The sequence below is a fragment of the Delphinus delphis genome, chromosome 3 (genome assembly GCF_949987515.2).
Source record: "Delphinus delphis chromosome 3, mDelDel1.2, whole genome shotgun sequence".
NCBI classification, from domain to species: domain Eukaryota; kingdom Metazoa; phylum Chordata; class Mammalia; order Artiodactyla; family Delphinidae; genus Delphinus; species Delphinus delphis.
In genome coordinates, this window is record NC_082685.1 from 36,544,767 (window position 1) to 36,564,801 (window position 20,035).

Sequence of the window (20,035 nt, forward strand, 5' to 3'; positions counted from 1 at the left end):
CTTGCAGGTGAGTTGGCTTTCACAGTGCCACGTAATAATCGTCGTCCCGGCGGGGGCAGCTTCATTGCTCACTGGTCCCCTTCTACGCGCCCAGCACCGTGCCAAGCACTTTACACACACATCGCTTGGAAGCCTCACAACCAGCCTGTGTGATTGTGCTGTCATCTGATCATTCTGTAGGCTCAGAGAGGCCCAAGGTCACACAGTTTGGAACTTTGCTTTATTTTTTTTTAATTGAGGTAGAAGTCATATCACAACATAGACTCTAGCATTTTAACCACTGTCAAGTATATAGTTCCGTGACAGTACATTAACGCTGTTGTGCAGACATCACCTCTCTCTAGATCCAGAACATGTTCATCACCCCAAAAGGAGCCCATGTATCCATTAGGCAGTAACTCCCCATTCCTTCCCACCCCTGGCCCCTGGCAACCACCAGTCTGTTCTGTGTCTGTATAGAGTTGACTATTATGGGTATTTCATATGAAAAGGCGTCATACAACATGTGACCTTTTATGTCTGGTTTCTTTCACTTTCTGTTTTTAGGGTTCATCCGTGTTGTAGCATGTACAGTATTTCATTCCTTGTTATGGCTAGATAATCTCTGTTGTATGGATAGACCACATTTGTTTTTATCCATTCATCTGTGGATGGACATTTGGGTGGTTTTCACGTTTTGGCTGTTAGCATTCGTGCTGCTGTGAATACTCGGGCACCAGTTTGTTTGAACATCTATTTTCAATTCTTTTGCGCAGCAACCCAGGAGTGGAATTGCTGGTCACATACGGTCATTCTATGTTGAACTTTTTAAGGAAACTTGGAGTTTTACTTTTGCCTGGTTGTCACTGCTCAGAGATGACTGGGTGCTGAGTTCTTAGCTTCAGGGCATGGACCAGCCTGAGGAAGGAGAGAGGGAGGGAAAGAAAACCAGAAAGACAAGAGGCATGCTTGGTGGTATTGCTACGGTAGCACGGCCTTAAATGTGATGATACAAAAAGTATGAGATACATTTTTGTTGTTAGAAACATAGAAAAGATACAGAAGGACTTAGTGTAAAAAAATTGTTTCCCCCCAAATCCATAGTCCCATTCCCAAAATTTGGGGTGTATCCTTCCAGTTCTAGATGTACTTATGTATTTTCAGAATTGGGAAAACAAACCTATTTTCATTTCCGGGGGTGAGAGGAGGGAATGAATCATAGATTAACAGCCGTATAAACCGCCCGTAAAGGGACTAACCTGGTGGTCTGGTGGTTAAGACTCCTCGCTTCCATTGCAGGGGGCACGGGTTCGATCCCTGGTCGGGGAACTAAGATCCCACATGCCACGTGGTGTGGCCAAAAAAACCCCCCAAAACTGCCCTTAAACAAAATTGCCAGATTCCCTACCTTCCTCCTTTTTCTATTCTTTTTTTTTCCTTTCTAATCCCAGTTCCGTCATACTTTCTCTTTACAGACTTCTGTTTTCTTTCATTGTGACTTCCAGACCCCCACCCCACTCCCTGGGAAAACAAGGTTTCTTTTTCTTTCCTTTTTTTTCCCCCGGTACACAGGCCTCTCACTGTTGTGGCCTCTCCTGTTGCGGAGCACAGGCTCCGTATGCGCAGGCTCAGCGGCATGGCTCACGGCCCCAGCCGCTCTGCGGCATGTGGGATGTGGGATCTTCCTGGACCGGAGCACGAACCTGTGTCCCCTGCATCGGCAGGCGGACTCTCAACCACTGCGCCACCAGGGAAGCCCCTAAACAAGGTTTCTTAGTGCTGAGTTGTTGGTGAGCCCTGTCCTGCTCCTGGCTTCTGGCTTGTGAAAAGCTGTGAAAGCTCATGGGGGACAAGTCCATCTGTTTCTTGGGATAAAGTTCTGACTTCCATATTTTTGTAGGTGAGCCTGAGTCCAATGCTGGCCTTCATCTCAGCCCTCATCCTCCTCCCCAGGAGTGGGAAACATCAAGCAGGAGGGTGGTCCCAAGGCCTCTGCAAGGGAAGGACCCCTCTCTACACATAGGTCCTCCTGCAGGGCAGGGTCCCGTAGCCTGGCGTGAGTCTGTCATGCTCTGCTGTGCTTACCTGCAGAAAGGCCCATCTCCCTCCTGTAGAGTTTTAAAATTAGAAATGGTGTGCTCACTTGTAAATGAGATTCAAAGAATAAAATAAAAAATCTGTTACCCATCTCATTCTCCAGAGATAACTTCTGGCAACAGTTCCTTACATCTTTTTCCAAAATGGATCGAGTGTATTTTCTAGAAATGTTCTGTGCATGTACAAACATACAGTTAGCCCTCATGAGTCCAAGATTCCATACTTGTGAATTTGCCTACTCACTAAAATTTATTTGTAACCCCAAAATCAATACTCCCGGAACTTTTCGGGTCATTCGTGGACACGTGCTGAGCAGCAGAAGATGTGAATCGCCTGGCGTGCGTGTTCCCAGCTGAGGTTGAACAAGGCAGCGCTGTGCCTTCTCAGCTCTCATACTAATAACAGGTGTCCTTTTTTTGCTGTTTAGTGCCATGTTTTCTCATTTTTCTGCTTGTTGGTGTTTTTGCTGTGTAACACGGGCCCTAACCATCGTGCTGAATTGCGGTGTCGTGTTCCTACATTTGGGAAGGCTGTGGTGTGTGTACCTTAGGAGAAAATGTGTGTGTTAGGTAAGCTTTGCTCAGGTATAAGGTGTAAGTGCTGTTGGCTGTGAGTTCAGTGATCATGAGTCAACAGTACAGTAAACAGAAATACACAAAAAAGGTTATGTGTTGATCGGGTGTGATCAGAGGCTTAAAGGAACCTAACCCTGTATCTTCCTCTAGGAGTGTGGTTCTGTATTCACCAGATCAGTGTGCACAGTGAATAATCAGAATCCATTACATTTGCACAAGTGGATTAATACCAAAGGTGTTTTCTTCATGGTACCTTAGGGAACATCTTTCCCATCTGTATGGATTTACCTTACTCTTTTTACTGACTGCAGAGTTCTCCATATTATAAACACTGACATTTATAGAATGATTCCCTGTCGATGGATATTTGCATTGCCATCTTTTTCTTTCTTTTTTTTTTTTTTTACCGCTTTAAACAATATGACAACAGCTGTCCTTTCCTCTGCATCTTTGCACACTGAGGTATGTCTGTGGGATTGCTTTGGTCAGAGGTGTGTGCATTTAAGGTTTTGGTGGGTAGCACTGAATTGCCTTGCAGAGGTTTTGACCAACAGCTGAGCAGATCCCTTTTTTCTTAAATTGAACTTAATGTGTGGGAGCCTTTGGAAGCACGTGCTTCTCCACGAGAGCAACACACCATCAGAAGAGGAGCGTTGTCTCTCCCTCATCCTGGCCCCTCATCCACTTTGAGCTTCTGTCTATGCTCCCAGCAGAGAGTACATTTGCATCCTGCCTTTCTGCCTTGTCCTGTCCAGGGTGTCCAGGTGAGAAATGAGTTCCCAGACCAACTGCTTTTAAGGCTTCTTAAGCCAGAAATCAGTAGCCTCATTTCTTAGGGCAGGTACCAAAAAAGGCACTGCCTCTGGGTCTCGGGAGATTCTAGGAGAGGCCTGTCTTTCTCCTAGGAAAGTGCCTCACTCCCCCTCTCTCATCCCTGCATCCCTCCCCTCCGCTCCCCTCCCCTCCCCCTGCTTTGATGACTGAGAAGCAGCTTCTTTGACAGCAAAGTGGGGGGAAGCAGTCCTAATCCCTCCTGGATTTCCCTTCTGCACAAGGATGAAGGAAGGCACCCCAGCTCCCCCCAAAGCTAGGAATGCTTGGGACCCCTCTGGGGCACTAACTGTAGGCAGCAGATGCAAAGGGAGCAATTTTTCCAGGTGGCCTTGTTCAGGGGTGTACTTCAGACAAAGCCTAAGATTTATTTATAGGATTAAACCCAAATCTGTGAGGAAATGTGGCAGCCCCCGTGCAGAAAATAATTTAACACTCCCTGCCTCTCATGCAAGAGTGGCCAGCACTCAGTTTCCTCCCTGCCATGGTTTCACATTTCAGAAACCAGAATAGGTCTTACCTTTGATGTGTGCGCTTCATATGACCATAGTTTATTATTTCCTCCAAAAAGCTGCTGCAACATCAGTGGTACATCTTCTAATCGGTGACATTTTGGCAGTGGCCACACAGCATGGGCGGACTGAAAACAGTGGTCTGTCACGTGAGGGCCACGCTGAGCAGATCCGGGCTCGGGGCTCCAGTGTAACGGCACAGTGAGCGAGGACACGGTGATTTTCCATTTCCTGTTCCCATCTCTGCAGACTGGCAGGCTTAGAACTATTTGGGGGGAGGGATTTTGTGTGACGTGCCGGTTGGATAGCTGGCTGGGCTGGAAATTCAGAAATCACACCATTTGCCTTAGCAATTCTAGTGCCCAGACCTGTTTGGCCAAGGCCTGGGGTTTTTTGAGAGGAGGGGGAATCTTGAGCTGCATGGGTTCATTAATCATGCAGTGTTCAGGAGCCCTTGACCCCTGCATGGGTAAACCAGTCAAAAAACATTTATTCCACCTCTGCGATATGGCAGACTCTGTGTTCAGCCCCGGGGAGATGGGGGTAAACAGTAGGGGTGCCTACAGGCCCTTTCGTTGACGATGGTTCATTCCACACACATGTACTTACTATGCGCTGAGCCTGGGAGACTGTAATGTACAAAGTAGATCAAGTCCCCGTCCTAAAGAAGCAGACTTCAAGCCAAGCATGACCAGCAGGTCTCTGGGCACCTGCCTGGAACAAGCCAGTTGCCCTTTTGAGAAAATCCAAGTGTCCTTACTGTTAGGAGAACAGCCCGGCTCACACAAAGACCCGGACATTGACGTTGGGCAGCCTGTCCACTCCTCACGCTGTCTGCAGTTTGGCTGCTGGGAACTAGGCATTCATCTTTATTTTCTTTTTATTTGCAGTAGCCTTGAACCCTCTCTGTAGTGAATACTTGTGTCTTGTAGTACCTTCTCCGCTCTTATGGCCAGAATTGCATTATACGCATTCTCCTGCTGGTGCTGAAGTCTGAGAGGGCAGAGCTCAGAGTCCTTCATTAGGCATCCGTTCCCCACACCCAGAGACTGTCTTCCAGATTAGAGCCCCTCCTTGCCTTGCCTAGGAGACTCGGGCTCCACATGGTGGGTGTTCACTCCCCTGGTCACAGCACCCTGCCCTCCACGGGACACCCACCGCCTGGTCAGCATTGGTCTCGATCGTACCAGCAAGGCACCTTTCAGTTGGTTTTAAAACCCCTTCCAAATAGATGACTAATAAGAACCTGCTGTAGAGCACAGGGAACTCCACTCAATACTCTGTAATGGCCTATATAGGAAAAGAATCTTAAAAAAAAAGAAGAGTGGATATGTGTATATGTATAACTGATTCACTTTGCTGTACACCTGAAACTAATACAACATTGTAAATCAACTATATGGTGGTGCAGTGGTTAAGAGTCTGCCTGCTAATGTAGGGGACACGGGTTCGAGCCCTGGTCTGGGAAGACCCCCACATGCCGTGGAGCAACTAAGCCCATGAGCCACAACTACTGAGCCTGCGCTCTAGAGCCCGCGAGCCACAACTACTGAAGCCCACGCGCCTAGAGCCCATGCTCCGCAACAAGAGAAGCCACCGCAATGAGAAGCCTGTGCACCGCAACGAGTAGCCCCCGCTTGCCGCAGCTAGAGAAAACCTGTGTGCAGCAACGGAGACCCAACACAGCCAAAAATAAATAAGTAAAATAAATAAATAAAATAAATTTATTTTTTAAAAATTAAAATAAAGATCACTGTCCTCTAAACAAAAACAAAAGCCCCTTCCAGGCCCAAAGGAAATATGCCAGCCTGTCCCCTCTCTGGGTGGTGAGATGAGATTATTTTCATGTTAGGAGTGGATTTTCAATTGGTCTTCAAGGAGCATGCCTTGCCTTTCCCTGTGTCCTAGTCCTGGACTAGGGCAGATCCACATTCAGGAACCTTCTCTGGCAGTTACTTTGCTGGTTCTGGCTTCTAGGGGCCCGTCTTCTGAGAAGTTGAAACTGCTTTTCCTCAGCAGGAGAGTGGTGTTTGTTCCTTGTAGAAAATTAGAAAATAGAAAAAAATATAAAGAATAAAATAAAAAACTACTTGCAAACTCACTGCATTTTTTTCTATAATCAGAATTTGCGGGTGGAGGGCAGATCCTGGCCTCAGTGATCATGGAACGGTTAATATTTATTGTTTCTATGCCAGGCAGTGTTTTGAATTCTTTGTGTGGGTTTGCTCATTTAATCCTCAGAACAATCCTGTGAAGTAGGCACTGTTATTTTCCTCAGTTGACAGAGGATGCAACTGAGGCCCAGTAGTCGGGTAACTTTCCCATGAGCACACAGCTAGGATGGGGACCCAGGTGGCCATCACCGCCCCCCAACCCTGCCTCCCGAGTCCTTGCTCTCAGCTGCTACACAACAGCAGCATTTGTCCCACAGCAGATCACTTTCTTTTGTTTATTTATTTATTTTTATAAATTTATTTAATTTTGGCTGCATTGGGTCTTCATTGCTGTGCGCGGGCTTTTCTCTAGTTGCAGTGAGCGGGTGCTACTCTTTGTTGCAGTGCGCGGGCTTCTCATTGCGGTGGCTTCTCTTGTTATGGAGCACGGGCTCCAGCTGTAAATAAAGCTGGCCGGTTCTGCCCCACCTAATGGCCACTGCTCTCCCCTTCCATGAAGGAAGGATCTGAAGAAGGAAGAATTAGTATCAGAAAGGTCTCCACTCAGCCTGGCCCAGCCTGGGGACTAAAGGGCCCAGTGCTTTCTCTCCCAAGTACTGGTGAAAAGCCCTTTCCACCAGGGCTTTCTCTTTCCTCTTGTGTCCTCAGCTCCTCTACCGCCCATCTCTTTTCTACAGTCAGCTCAGAAGATGTCAGGTCCACCTGGAGGGCCAGGCAGCCACTGGGGTGGCTCTTTACCCTCTGACCTGCCTCCCTCCCTTCCCTTTATCATCAGCAGCATACAGAGTAGGGCAGGGAGTTGCAGGAAGGGGGAGGGTAGCCATGGGGTCTCAATTCCTCATCAAATTTTGTTTCTCTTTCTCAGATGAAGGGCGGGGGGAGGGCTTCAAATAGGAGAGAGGGCTTTCTTCAGAAAGAGCAGCTTTGACTCTTTTTAAAGGCATTGTACTTCTTTAGCAAAGAAGAATAGTTTTAATAGCTATTGCATTAAAACCTGGTTCTCTTTAGCCGGGGAACTTTGGCCTCATGTCTGAGCCTAGGTTTACCTCCTGAATGGGCAGCAGGTAATCCTGAATGAGTCTATAAATGGGCATCTTGCCAGGCATGAAGGACTGTTGGGGGGATTAACTGGGACCTGTCTAGAGAGTGGGCAGTGCTGGGCCTGGGCTTGAGAAACGGGCAACACTGGCTTTTTGTAGACTCCCATTCTGTGCTGTTTTTGTTTTTATTTAAGAATTTTTCTAAAGTCAGTGTAAATGTGGATGAGTGTTAGAGTTGCATAACGCATTCATGGGGCTTCACTGTAACATTTTCTCTACTTTTTTGGTATTTAAAAATTTTTCCAAAATAAAGAGTTTGGTTTTTGTTTTGTTTTTTAAGCAATTGAAAATACTGCTTCTCCTGACCCTACTTCAGAAAAGTCAGGAATCTGTTTGGTCTGTTTTAAGGCTTGATTGTCAGGACAGTAGGTAGAAGAAGAAAGAGCCAGTCTTTAGTCAATTCATAGAGACAGAAAGTAGAAAGGTGGTTATCGGGTTGGTGGAGGGAAACAGGGAGTTGTTTAATGGGTATAGAGTTTCAGTTTTGCAAGATGAAAAGAGTTCTGGAGATGGGTTACACAGCAGTGTGAAGGTACTTGATGCTACTGAACAGTACAGTTAAAAACGGTTAAAATGGTACATTTTCTGTTATGTGCCTTTTACTATAATTTCTTTAAATGCCATTTAAAAAAAGAGAGAGAGAAAAAAAAGCCAGTGTGTGAGTGTCACTCCTGAGGCTTGCTGGCTTACAGTGTCTGGCCACTGTGGCCTAGTCTGTGGTTAAGAGTTTAGGTCACTTGGTGGCCTCACGGTCATCAGTCCACTAACTAACTCTGTGACCTGCCAAGTGTGGCTCAGGCTGTCTTTGCACCAGCCCCTGGGAGTGTGGGAGCAATCCGTCAGCTGGTGTGCAGGGCATCCTCAGAGGTGTTGTTTGTATGTTTCACCACTGCCACCAACACTAGGGGCTCATGTGCGTGTGGCTGGCCTCCCAGATTCAGGGTGAGTGCTCTGACAGGCTTAGGATTTTTTTTCTTAACCTTAGTATGTTGACAGTGCTCCCACTGTTCAAATTTGGGACAGTGTGAATATCCAAAAAGAAAAATGTAGATGAAATGGTAGAATTGTTAAAAATTCTTTTTTTCAACCCCAATGTAATAATTTATTCAGGAAAGGCTCCTCCATGGATGCGAAACCATTGAGTTAAAAGCTGTTGGGAAACAGGATATTCACTTATTCTTGAAGTGTCACCTCACAGATGACTTATTAATTTCACAGGAGAATGGTACCTTTAAAATGGAGAGATCTGATGTCAGCACCTTAACCAAGCGATCAAATGTAGCATCGCTGTTGCTGGGACAAACTGATGTTGTATAATTCCTGATGTGATCTGTTAAGAGGGACAAAACGTCACCTCTGTAGTTTTCTTGCTCAAACCGTTTGATCATGAGGAAACAATCAGGGAATCCAGAATATGGGACATTGTACAACTGGCCTGGATTCATCCAAAGAGTCCATGTCATGAAAAACAAACAAAGAATGGGACCAACGGGATGTAACAGACACCATGTGTAGCCTTTTGGATCTGGATCAAAAAAACAAAGGTTATAAAGGCATTTTTGGGACCCTTGGGGAAAGTCAAATATGGATTGAATGTTAGAAAATGTTAACTACATTAATGCAGATGTTCTTGCAATTGCTAGTAACATTATGATTAGGTAGGAAAATGACCTCAGGGATGGATGCTGAAATATCCAGGGGTGGCATGTCATGCCTGCAACTTAATTAAAAAATGGTCCAGTAAAACCGATATTTATATACCACACACACACACACACACACACACACACACACACACACACGGCAATTGTGTGGCTCCGTGTCAGCTGTTGGTGAATCTGGGGAAGGGTCATCGGGGTTCATTGTTCAGTTCTTTCTTCTTTCCTGTGGATTTGAAACTTTTCCAAATAAAAAGTACATCAAACAAGTTGAAGACAGTCTGTGGCTCTTGTCTGACTTGCAAAGACTCGGACTAATGTACCCCACCCCTCCTGGGGGACCTGCCTAAAGACTCCCAGGCATCTGCTGTCTGTGCCATTTGTCAATAGGGAGCAAGCAGCTGAGTGGCGGTGCTCGGTGGTGGCGGGCTGGGGACAAAGGGCTGCCCGGCTCACGGTCATGGGAGGAGGGGAGGAAACGTCTGCCGGGCACGTGCAACACCAGGAAACTCATAAAATCTTTGCTGGCTGTGAAATGTGTTGTTCGCTAAGAGCAGGGGCTGTAAGGTCACTCCTAGGTGTGGAGCTGAGTGCTTGCGTGAGCTTTTTCTCTGAGCCTCTGGGGCTCCGAACAGAACCTACCTGGGAGGATCTGTTGTGTGTCCAGCACAAAGCCTGGTGCCCAGCCCCAGCATGGGAGCTCTGTCCATTTCTGTGTGCTGGGTACTTCTTACAGCACTTTGCATCCTGCATAGGTATGCTTTCTCTGTTGGGGCGGATTCCTAGAGAAGAAATGAACAGCCTGTGGAGTTTAGTGCTTTTAGGTCCAGGGTCAACTTGTCGAGGATTCAGATCCAGCTCCGCCCTGCTCTGCAGTGCGGTGGGTCGCCATGTAGCCTCCCTAGTGTGGGGAGCAGAGAGAGCACATGAATCAGATTCCTCAGTAATCCACGGCCCCTTCCATTTGAGGGTGATCCCTTTTGGGCCTGGTGGCTGCGGAAAAGGCAGAACTCTGAAAGGTTTGAAAAGCACTGAGGGCAGGGAGAAATTAATCTGATTGAGCACATCTGCCATCGGAATAGATTGCTGGCTGCCGGCAAGACCGTGGAAGGGTCTTGGTGCCACCGCTGGCACGATGCAATAGAGATGCTGCATTTGCTCGCTTGGTTAAGGTGCTGACACCAGATCTCTCCATTTTAAAGGTACCAGATGCAAAGGTTTCTGCCAGAGCGGTGACCTTCACCGTGCCACCCTCTGCTCTGGGAAGAAAAGAGCTCTAGCTATCGAGTGCCTGCGAACAGCCTTGGCTCAGGTCAGCCCAAGGTTCAGGGAAACCTTGACAATTTTGCAAGAAAAATATTATTTTCTTTCTCTTTAATTTGCATAAAGAATAAGTGAATTGTTGGAGAAAAAAATAGCAGATACAGATAATCAGAGAGCATCGGAGAACAATTCAAACGGCCTACAATTCAGCTATCCAGAGAGAACCATTCATTCTCTCAACAAATAGGCATTGGGCATCTACTGTGTGCCGGGGACTGTGCTGGCACCTCGGGGCACACCTTCGAATACGTGGGACATGGTTCCTATCCTTCTGGGGCTCACGCTTGTTAATGACCTATTAATGGTCAGGTGCTGGCCACTGCTACTACTATTTGAGATGAAACAATCCGAGTGTGAGAAGTGCGTTGATGACACCGGGCGGCCTCTGAACTGAGCTCTGGAGGACACATGATAAGGGGGTGAGGGGATGAGCATGCCCGCTGGAGGAGGGGCCAGATTCCAAGTGTGGCTGGATCCAGTGCTTGGGGAGGGCGAGGGGCCCTGAGGCTGTGGAAGGCAGCAAGGCCTGGTCAGCAGGGTCCCCCCTACCCAGGATTTCAGCGTTCAAGAGCCTCTTCCCCTTGGGCAAGGGGCAGCACTGTCCTCACCTTTTCCTGCCTGAGTTGCCCTGGTACAAGGCAAGGGAATAAGGTGTGTGCTCCGCCGGCGGGGCCGTGGATGGAGCTCTGGAAGATGAGTCTGGGTTGCTTTGCTGTAAGCCGCTTCGGGACCGGTCAGCATCGTCTCTGCTCCTCCGTGGCAAGCACTAGAGCTTCACGTCACCATCTCTGCCCACCCAGTGGGCTGTTGCCTGGCTCCCTGAGAAGAAGGATGCAGGCTTCCCAGAGTCAGTGTTTCATTTCTCAGTGATGTCTTTTGAGGCCTTCGTGAGGAATGTGTTGTATCTGCTGTAGGGCCGCCTGCCTGAAGTGGTTACTTCCTTATCTCTCAGCGAGCCTGAGCGTCTGCTGAGAACTGGGTCAGGGGGCGCTGGCAGTTGAGCACAGGTGTGTGGATGATTTGTTGGCTGTTCCCTTCATCGGCACAGATGTGTGCTCGGAGCGTAACTTGGTCGCCCACTGCCTCTTCCGACACCTGCTCCCGCAGCTGTTCTGCAGCCAGTGAGGTTAGGCTTGGAGGCCAAGGTGACTAGACCGAGGCCACCACCATCCGATGTGGGCATCGGGCAGCACGTGGGGACCATGGTCAGGGAAGGTTTCCAGGGGGCAGTGGCTTTGAGGTGAAGGACGGGGTGAGCTTGGCGGAGTGAAGAGGGGATGGGGAAGGGTGCTCTGCGCAGAGGGGCTGTGCGGACAAAGGCTCGTAGGCAAGGAGGGCGCCGTGCCTGCAGAGAACTTCCGTGGCCGAGGCTACAGCCAGGTGTGCGTGGTTCCCCCGAGTGAGGGTGTGGTGGCTGCACGCCCCCTGCCTGCAGAGCCCTCCACAGCAGAGGCTGCCACTAGGGCCTTCCACAACTGCTGACTGCCAGGGGGACGTTGCTGTGGAAGTCCTCGGTTCCTTGACCCTTGAGTGGGATAACCCCAGGCTTGTGTTTTATTTCTGTTTGTTTGTATCTAGCGTCACGCGGATTTATTTCCTGCAGATTATTTCCAGGACCTTCCAGTATGAGGTCATTGTTCCTTCAGTACTTCCCGAGCTGTGTGACATGTCTGTCTGCGGGGTTTCGCATCTTTTTGCCACTGTGCATTGATATGAATGTATTCCAGTTGTCTGTTCCTGCAAAGCAAGTCACCCCAAAACTAAGTGATTTAAAACAACAACGATGTGGGTCGCTTGGTGGTTCCTGTGCTGGTATTACCTGGACTCCTTCATACAGTTGCTGGAGGATCCGCTGGCCTGGAAGGTCCAGGGTGGCCTCATTCACGTGTGTGAGAGTCGGTGCTGGCTGGGCTGTTGCCTGGGCATCTTGGTTCTCCTCCTTGTGGCCTCTTCACCTCCAACAGGCTAGACTTGATTCCTTGCACAGAGGTCTGGGAATGGCACTCCAGGCGGGGCAAAGGCAGAAGATGCAAGACCTCTTAAAGCCTCGCTTTGGAAGTTACATGACGCCACTTTTTTTGTTTTCCAGTTTTATTGAGATACAGTTGGCAGACTGCATTAGTTTAAGGTGTACAGTGGTTTGATATATGCATATATTGTGAAATGATCACCACCGTAAGTTAACATCCATAATCTCACATAGTTAGACTTTTTTTTCTTGCAATGAGAACTTTTCAGATCTACTCTTTTAGGAACTTTCAAATATGCAATACGGTTAAGTGTAGTCAGTATGCCCGACGTTGCATCCCCAGGACTAATTTATAACTGGACATTTGTCCTTTCTGACTATCTTCACATCCCCCACCCCCTCCGGCAACCACCAGTCTGCTCTCTGTATCTGAGTTTGTTTTTTTAAGATTCCACATGTAAGAGATATCATAACAGTATTTGTCTTTCTTTGACTCTCTCATTATTCACTTAACATAATGCCCTCAAGGTCCATCCATGTTGTCCCAAATGGCAGGATTTCCTTCTTTTTATGGCTGAATAATATCCCATTGTATATAAATACCATATTTTCTTTATCCATTCATCTGAAAGGGGACACTTAGGTTGTCTTGGCTGTTGTGAATAATGCTGCAGTGAGCATAGGGGTGCAGAAACCTCTTCAAGATCAAGTGCCCTTTTGGCTTTTGTCCCTTTCCTGTCTTTTCCTACTTACAGATCTTTCCTAGGCTCACATCCCAAGCAAACTGTGTCTGGGGGAATCCAAACTAAAGAACCCATTGACAGAGTTTAAACTCAGTATTGAAGATACTGGGGAGCCACTGAAGGGCTTTTCCACGTCTGGAGGGACAGGACCAGATTTGCAAGGTCACCGTGACAATGGCCCCCTGACCAGTCCTGAGGCTGAATTAGTGAGGACCAGATGGGAGGGCCACCTTACTCCCCAGGCCCTTGCTGCTGTTGCTAACTGCTGTCGATCACCTTCTGGGATCCTCATTGCTGGTCTGAACATTTGGTGTGAGGTTTCCCATTGAATCTGACAAAATCTTTAGGATGTATAAGTTCCATTTTACATGTGAGAGAACTGAGGCACAGAGAGGGTGAGACACCTTTCCATGACCACACAGCACAGCTGGAAGTGATGGCCTGGGGATTCGAGCCCAGGTGTGACAGATCTGGAATGTGTGCCTTTGGGCTTGCTCTTCTCCCTGCCAGCACCGTCCAGGTACTTTAAGGTGGGCTTTTACAGCAAGTGTTGTAAAAGTCCCAGTAACCTCTGCTTCTCCCTCAGGTAAGTTCGAGGATAGGGAAGACCACGTCCCCAAGCTGGAACAGATAAACAGCACGAGGATCCTGAGCAGCCAGAACTTCTCCCTTACCAAGAAGGAGCTGTTGAGCACAGAGCTGCTGCTGCTGGAGGCCTTCGGCTGGAACCTCTGCCTGCCCACGCCCGCCCACTTCCTCGACTACTACCTCCTGGCCTCCGTCAGCCAGAAGGACCACCACTGCCACAGCTGGCCCACCACCTGCCCCCGCAAGACCAAAGAGTGCCTCAAGGAGTATGCCCACTACTTCCTAGAGGTCACCCTGCAAGGTGGGGCTGATGTCAGGGCCTGTCCGCCCTTCCCCCCCACACACATGGGGGCCGGGGTCAGGGGCCCTGAGAGACCTGCCCCAGGGAGTCCTTGCTGAAGGGGGACCATCCACCCAAATCACCAGATCACTCCACTTGGCAGGGATCAGCAGGGAAGGAGCGACGATTCAACCATGTGTTAGCAGTAACGTGTAAAAGAGAAGTAGCAGCTTGTATGCAGGCAGCTGGTAGCCTATTTACTGATCACCTGGTAGTTTTTGTTTTGTTTTTTTTTTAGCGGTATGCGGGCCTCTCACTGTTGTGGCCTCTCCCGTTGCGGAGCACAGGCTCCGGACGCGCAGGCTCAGCGACCATGGCTCACAGGCCCAGTCGCTCCGCGGCATGTGGGATCTTCCCGGACCGGGGCACGAACCCGTGTCCCCTGCATTGGCAGGCGGACTCTCAACCACTGCGCCACCAGGGAAGCCCTGGTAGTTTTTTATACACTAATCTGGAACACAATGCAAATCCACAAGTAGGTCACTCTGGAAGAGCTATCATTATACAGGTAGGGTGGGAGAGAGGATTATGTTTACATCTGCTTTAGCAATAAACTTTTGCCCTGTTTGGGGACTTTTATTTGAAGTATCTAAAGATCTAGGTATTAAGTACAACACTAGGTCAGAAATACTGTTGATACAACCACCTGATAACCCACTGCAAACCAAATATCAATAATATCAGTAACAACATCAACAATTGTGATATCAAGCATTAAATGAGCACTTACTATGTACCAGGCACCTTATTTTAGTTCTCTGCATGCATTGTCTCATTTGAACCTCACAACGACTTCACATGAAACTCATTTGTGCTATTCTCATTTTACGAATCAGTTTCCTTAGTTGTTACTCAAGACGTGAAGTAACTTACCCAAGGCCGTTGCTGGAATTTGAACCTGGGGAGTCTGACTCTGTGTCTGTAACCATACCACCCTGCCTAATTCATACTTTAACAGGCAAATGTTGAAATCATTGAAAGTCATAAACAGTTTAAGACAGCATAATAATGCGCTGATAACTGACTGTTCTTCATGAGAATTGTGGGAATTTCAATGGTTTGCCTTTGCACATAAGTAGTCCCAGCTTTGCCATGTTGCCAGATATCAAAGTAGGACATTAAGATTTCTCAGATCATTTTCCAGTGTGTACATGTACCAAAACATCACGCTGTACACTGTAAATATGTACAGGTTTTATTTGTCAATTATACATCAGTAAAGCTGGGGTGGTGGGGGGGAGGATTCCCCAGTAACCATAAGTCAAGTTCCAATTTTAGTTAAGAATATCAAACACTTACAGGCATTCATTCATTCTTTAGTTCTTTCAACAGATTGTTAGTGAGTGCCTACTGAGGGCCAGGCTTTGTTACTAAGTAGCCTTCAGTCATAACCTCAAAAAGAAGCCTTTGAAACAGTGTGTCGGTCACCCCTAACAGCCAAAGGAAGGAACAGGTGTTTGGCAGTTCTGCTTGTAGCCCATCAGCAAGCCCACTGCAGCCCCTAGAAGCCAGGGATGGTATTTTGAAAACTGCTGCTCTAGGCTGACATAAGAAATCCCAGACCGAGAGAGCCAAGGTGTTTTAAGATTCAAGAATGGAAATTCATGCTGTTTTAATTTTTCATTGTGTGTGTGTTTGTGTGTGTGTGTGTGTGTTTGCGGGAGCAGTGAACAACCTTGGACCTAATCATTTGTCTGCCAGGGAGCACAAGGCAGGACTCCAGGACCAGGCTTTCTGATGCTGACTCTTTCTATGTGATTCTCTTTCAGATCATATTTTCTACAAATTCCAGCCTTCTGTGGTGGCCGCAGCCTGCGTCGGGGCCTCTAGGATTTGCCTTCAGCTCTCTCCCTACTGGACCAGAGACCTGCAGAGGATCTCAAACTACTCCCTGGAACATCTCAGCACATGCATCGAAATCCTGCTGGTGTAAGTTCCCCTCCTGATCCTTTGTGTTTCGGAAATACCGAAGTTCCAGTTGCTCATAAGACCCACTTCAGGCAATTTCCTGGAGGCTTATGGTGGGCTGATTGTTCACGGAAAGTGGGCCGTGGTGACTCGTGAAAGAATTGGGATTCGGGGAGTTGGTCCTTCCTATTTTGAGTAGCTTTGGGTTTGCAATTTGTAGGTCAAGAGTGCAGCAGCAGAAGGGCTCTGTGCACATCTTTCTGAGTGTCTTGGGCTCTTTGACCCAGTGTATCAGTCTTCTGGGTGATTATATTGAGACACTCTCATCATGAGCTGCTTTTCTCAGACATGGCCACAAAGCTGACTCTTAGCCAGCTAAGCCCAGAGTGGCTTCACGTAAGAGGCCACAGCCTCCTTGCAAGGGTCCTTGGGGATCTTGGGGAGGAAGTGTTCAGTGTTTCAGAGAGGATGCTTAAAGGCATCATAGACAGAACACCCTGAAACTGATATCGGAAGCAAAAGAGCTCAGTAGGGAGGAGGCAGGAGGGGAGAGAGGACAGAAAGCCCTCGCCTGGCTGCACCTGGTCTCTCTTCCACCCAACGGCTGGTGGCATCTCCTGGATGCTGGCCCCGCTGACCACGGGGCCAGCCCCTGAAGAGCCACCTCTCAGCCTCCTGGTGCAACTGCCTTTGTCCCATTCCTCTGGAATCAGTCCTGCTCCCTAGCCCTTATTTTAGAGTCTTTGCCTTCTAGAGGGTGCCCAAAGCTGGAGAACACGGTCTAGCCTGAGTGAGGATGGGTGCCCCTGGATACTGAGCCACCAGCCCTGCCTCTTCCCCGAGGCTGTCCCTCTGGGGTAGCCCCCTGCTCAGACCTGCTGCAGCTTCCACTTGTTCCTTTCTTACCGAAGCCTCGAATTGATTTGTTTTCCCAAAAAGATTTACTACGGGAAGCTTTTTTTTTTTTTTTTTTGAGATGGCAAAAGACCTGTTCCATCCCCCTTTTCAGATGGAGACACTTAGGTCCCTGGGGGCAACCTGCTTGAAATCTGCTAGCTTAGCCGGGGATGGAGCTGGCTGGAAGTGCCTTGAAGGCGGAGGTTGTGCTCACCTAAGCACCGGGAGCTCTGCCCTCTCAGGGCAGGCGCTGTGCCCAGTGTGGGGATGCAGCGATGAGCAAAAGCAGGTGGGTCGAAGCTCGAACTCTGCACGAGGGACCAGGTAGTGACCGGAAGTTATCATCTGCGGTGTTGACCGCCAAGGTGGGGCAGTGCAGAGGGGCTGCAGGGACAGCTAGGCTAGTCTTGAGGGGTCAGAAGAGGGTTTTTGTAGGAAGCAGATCCAAGCTGAGATCTGAGGCCTGAGTTTAGTCAGAGAACAGCTGAGGCGGTGCTTCAGGCAGTGAGCCCAGGCTGGGAGAGGCCCAGCAGTCACAGCACATGGGTCTCCTGGCATCCCCCTCAGCAAGGCAGGTGTCTGGTGCTGGAGCCTCTGACCTCCCAAGTCTCACCCAAGTCCTTTCCTTTCAGAGCTTATGACAACATCCTCAAGGATGCCGTCGCGGTCAAGAGCCAGGCCCTGGCGATGGTGCCCGGCACACCCCCAGCTCCCACCCAGGTGCTGTTCCAGCCACCCGCCTACCCCGGCCTCGGCCAGCCGACAGCGATGGCCCTGGCCCAGTTCCAGACCCCTGTGCAGGACCTGTGCGTGGCCTATCGGGACTCGCTGCAGGCCCACCACTCGGGGACCCTGCTCTCAGGGGGCAGCGGCTCATCCCTCCATGCCCTGTACCCCACCCTCCAGCCCCTGGACGTGTGTCCCGTGCCGCTGCCCACGTCCCTCAGCATGCACATGGCTATTGCAGCTGAGCCCAGACACTGCCTCGCCGCCACCTACGGGAGCAGCTACTTCAGCGGGAGCCACGCGTTCCCTGCGGGCTGTTTCGACAGATAGGGCACCTTTAGCCACGCAGGGAGGCCTTGGAGATCTGGGCAGAGGAAGAGGATGCTGACGAAGGGAGCTCAGCCCAGTGAGGCGCCTGGGAGGCTGTCCCCGCAGAGCCTCAGGACCCTTGAACGGAGAGGGTGCATGCTCGTTTTAAATAAAACTGACCTGGGGCAAAACAGGCAGTGACATACCTCACCCAAGAGCATTGCTCTGGAAAACATCTTCCACGTGTGGCTGGGATGCAAGGGGATGGCTCGGTGGCCAGCCTCTGGAGAGGGGCCCAGCGGGTCGAGAAAGACCTGGGAAGAGGCCAGGAGACTGGGGACTGGATGCAGACCAGCAGTTCATGAGCACGTCCAGGTTTTAGCATCAAAGACTCCTTTATTCTTTGCCGATGGCAGCTACACCACTGAAAAGGGGGCAGCCTGATGTGTCTCCAGACCCCCGGTAGATGCTATCTGGGGTGCTTTTCTTTCCCTGGCTCCATCCACAGGGGCCTGTGTGTGTGTTCGTGCCCGAGCGTCTGTCTGCCTTCCGAGGCACAGTGGGCAGCTGTCTTGTTGCTTTGTTATGGAACCTAAAACCCTCTTCAGCCTTTTAGATATTTCACATGCTGCTGCTTCCCGAAGTGACCTAGCTTTCTGTTCAGTAAGATGTCTTGTTTACATGCTGTATCAGGGATTTTGTGATACTTGAAAAGTCCTTAGGAGAAAGATGATGGTGATTGCCGCACTGCCTGTCCCACGCAAGGGCTGTAGGTTTTTAACCCGGCTTGGGGCAGCCCTGTGGTCAACCACAGAGCGCCCTTTGCAAAAGCATATAGTTGGGGAGAACCACTTTCCAGGCTCTCGGTTCTGGAAGATTCCACGTCTTGGATGCTCTGTTCACCTGTAGAACTTCGATAACCACCCAGAGGAGGAAGCTTGTTGAAAAGTAGACAAAGATTTAAACCCAGCAATACTCACGTCCTTCCACCGCATGCGTCTCCTGCTTGAGGCTAAACCCAGCCTCAACCTCAAGTTTGGCTCAGAGCAGAGGCTCATAATGTGGGATTGTATGCCTGATGCCAACTGGCTTTGGGGATTTGGGGGTGTGCAGGGTCTGTTACACGACTGACAGCCAGTGACAGGATGGATCAGAAGCCAGTATTTGGGTCTCTGCAGTGAGAGGGCTCTCAGGAAGACTCTTGGAAGCATGTGCAATATGTTTTTATTCTGACTCACGGCTTGTGCTCAGCGTGTTTTATTTTTTGGTTGGCTTAGGGTCAGAGGTCCCATTATTCACCCCCTAGGACTGGGAGGTGCAGAGAACCACGAAGGCGGTTTTTGGTTGGTTTTTTTTTTTTTTTGGAGAAGAACCCATCTTGGTTTTCTTGACTTGGTTGCCAGTCCAGGAGACTGGCAGGGGGGCTGCCAGGAGTCGGATCTGAAGGTGGTTTTCAGAGCAGATGGGAGCCTCAGCATGGAAGCTGAGTAAAGAAGAGCCTGGACGTGGGCGGTGCGGGGCCGCTTTGTCACACTAGCATAGGAAAGTGCACATTCATTTGTTGTTTTCTCTTTTTCTTTTGCCAACCTCCTTCTATTTATGTGCAACTGGTTTGGATTCCAAGTTATTGTGTTTGTCTTTTCTGGGGCTGGGCGCTTGGGAGGGTCCGTCCATCCGTGTCGTCGTCACCCCCCCAGTAGAACCTCACAGCCAGCCCAGCCCCTAAAAAAAGTGGTCCCGCAATAAACACATCACCTGCTCGTGGCCTCTCTGGGTTCTCTTCCTGGCCTTCTCTCAGCCAGCCCTCCCTCCCTCTCCCACGTCAGCCTCCGGGGATGGGCACCCACACTGGTGCCAAGAGGTTGTGGGCTTGGGTGACAGCAAGACGGGCTCCTGCCCTCGGAGCTGGAGCTGGGCCTCCCTGGGACACAGGCTGGGCAGTGGGAGTGAGTGAGGCTTGACATCTCAGCTCTGAATCGGGTGGGGTTCTCCAGAAAAACAGAACCCATTGTGGAGGTAGTGAGAGTGATTCAGTTTAAGGAAATCGGCTAAACGTCACAAATGCCTGGATTAAGGTCAGGGTTAAGGTTCCACTTCCTCATACCCTCTGGGTTCAAAGTCCATCTCTCCAAAGCCATCTATTCTGTCATCTGAATGCTCCCCTCTCTCAATCCCTTATATCAGTGATTCTCAGCGGGGCTCATTTGTGCCCTCCAGGGGACTTTTTGGCAATGTCTGGACATATTTTTGGTCGTCACAGTTGGGAGAGGGACGTGGTTGGCATTCAGTGGGCAGAAGCCAGGGAT

The 20,035-nt window shown here is 49.4% G+C and overlaps 1 protein-coding gene across 1 annotated transcript in view; it reads left to right on the forward strand.

Moving 5' to 3' along the window:
- Positions 1-19,658, forward strand: part of CCNJL (cyclin J like) — a 49,913-nt gene extending 30,255 nt beyond the window's left edge. Inside the window, exons 3-5 of the mRNA XM_060006822.1 lie at positions 13,548-13,850; positions 15,659-15,818; positions 17,327-19,658. Of these exons, the coding sequence (XP_059862805.1) occupies positions 13,548-13,850; positions 15,659-15,818; positions 17,327-17,750 (887 nt within the window). The 3' untranslated portion in view covers positions 17,751-19,658. The remainder of the gene's footprint in view (positions 1-13,547; positions 13,851-15,658; positions 15,819-17,326) is intronic.
- The last annotated feature ends 377 nt before the right edge of the window (positions 19,659-20,035 follow it).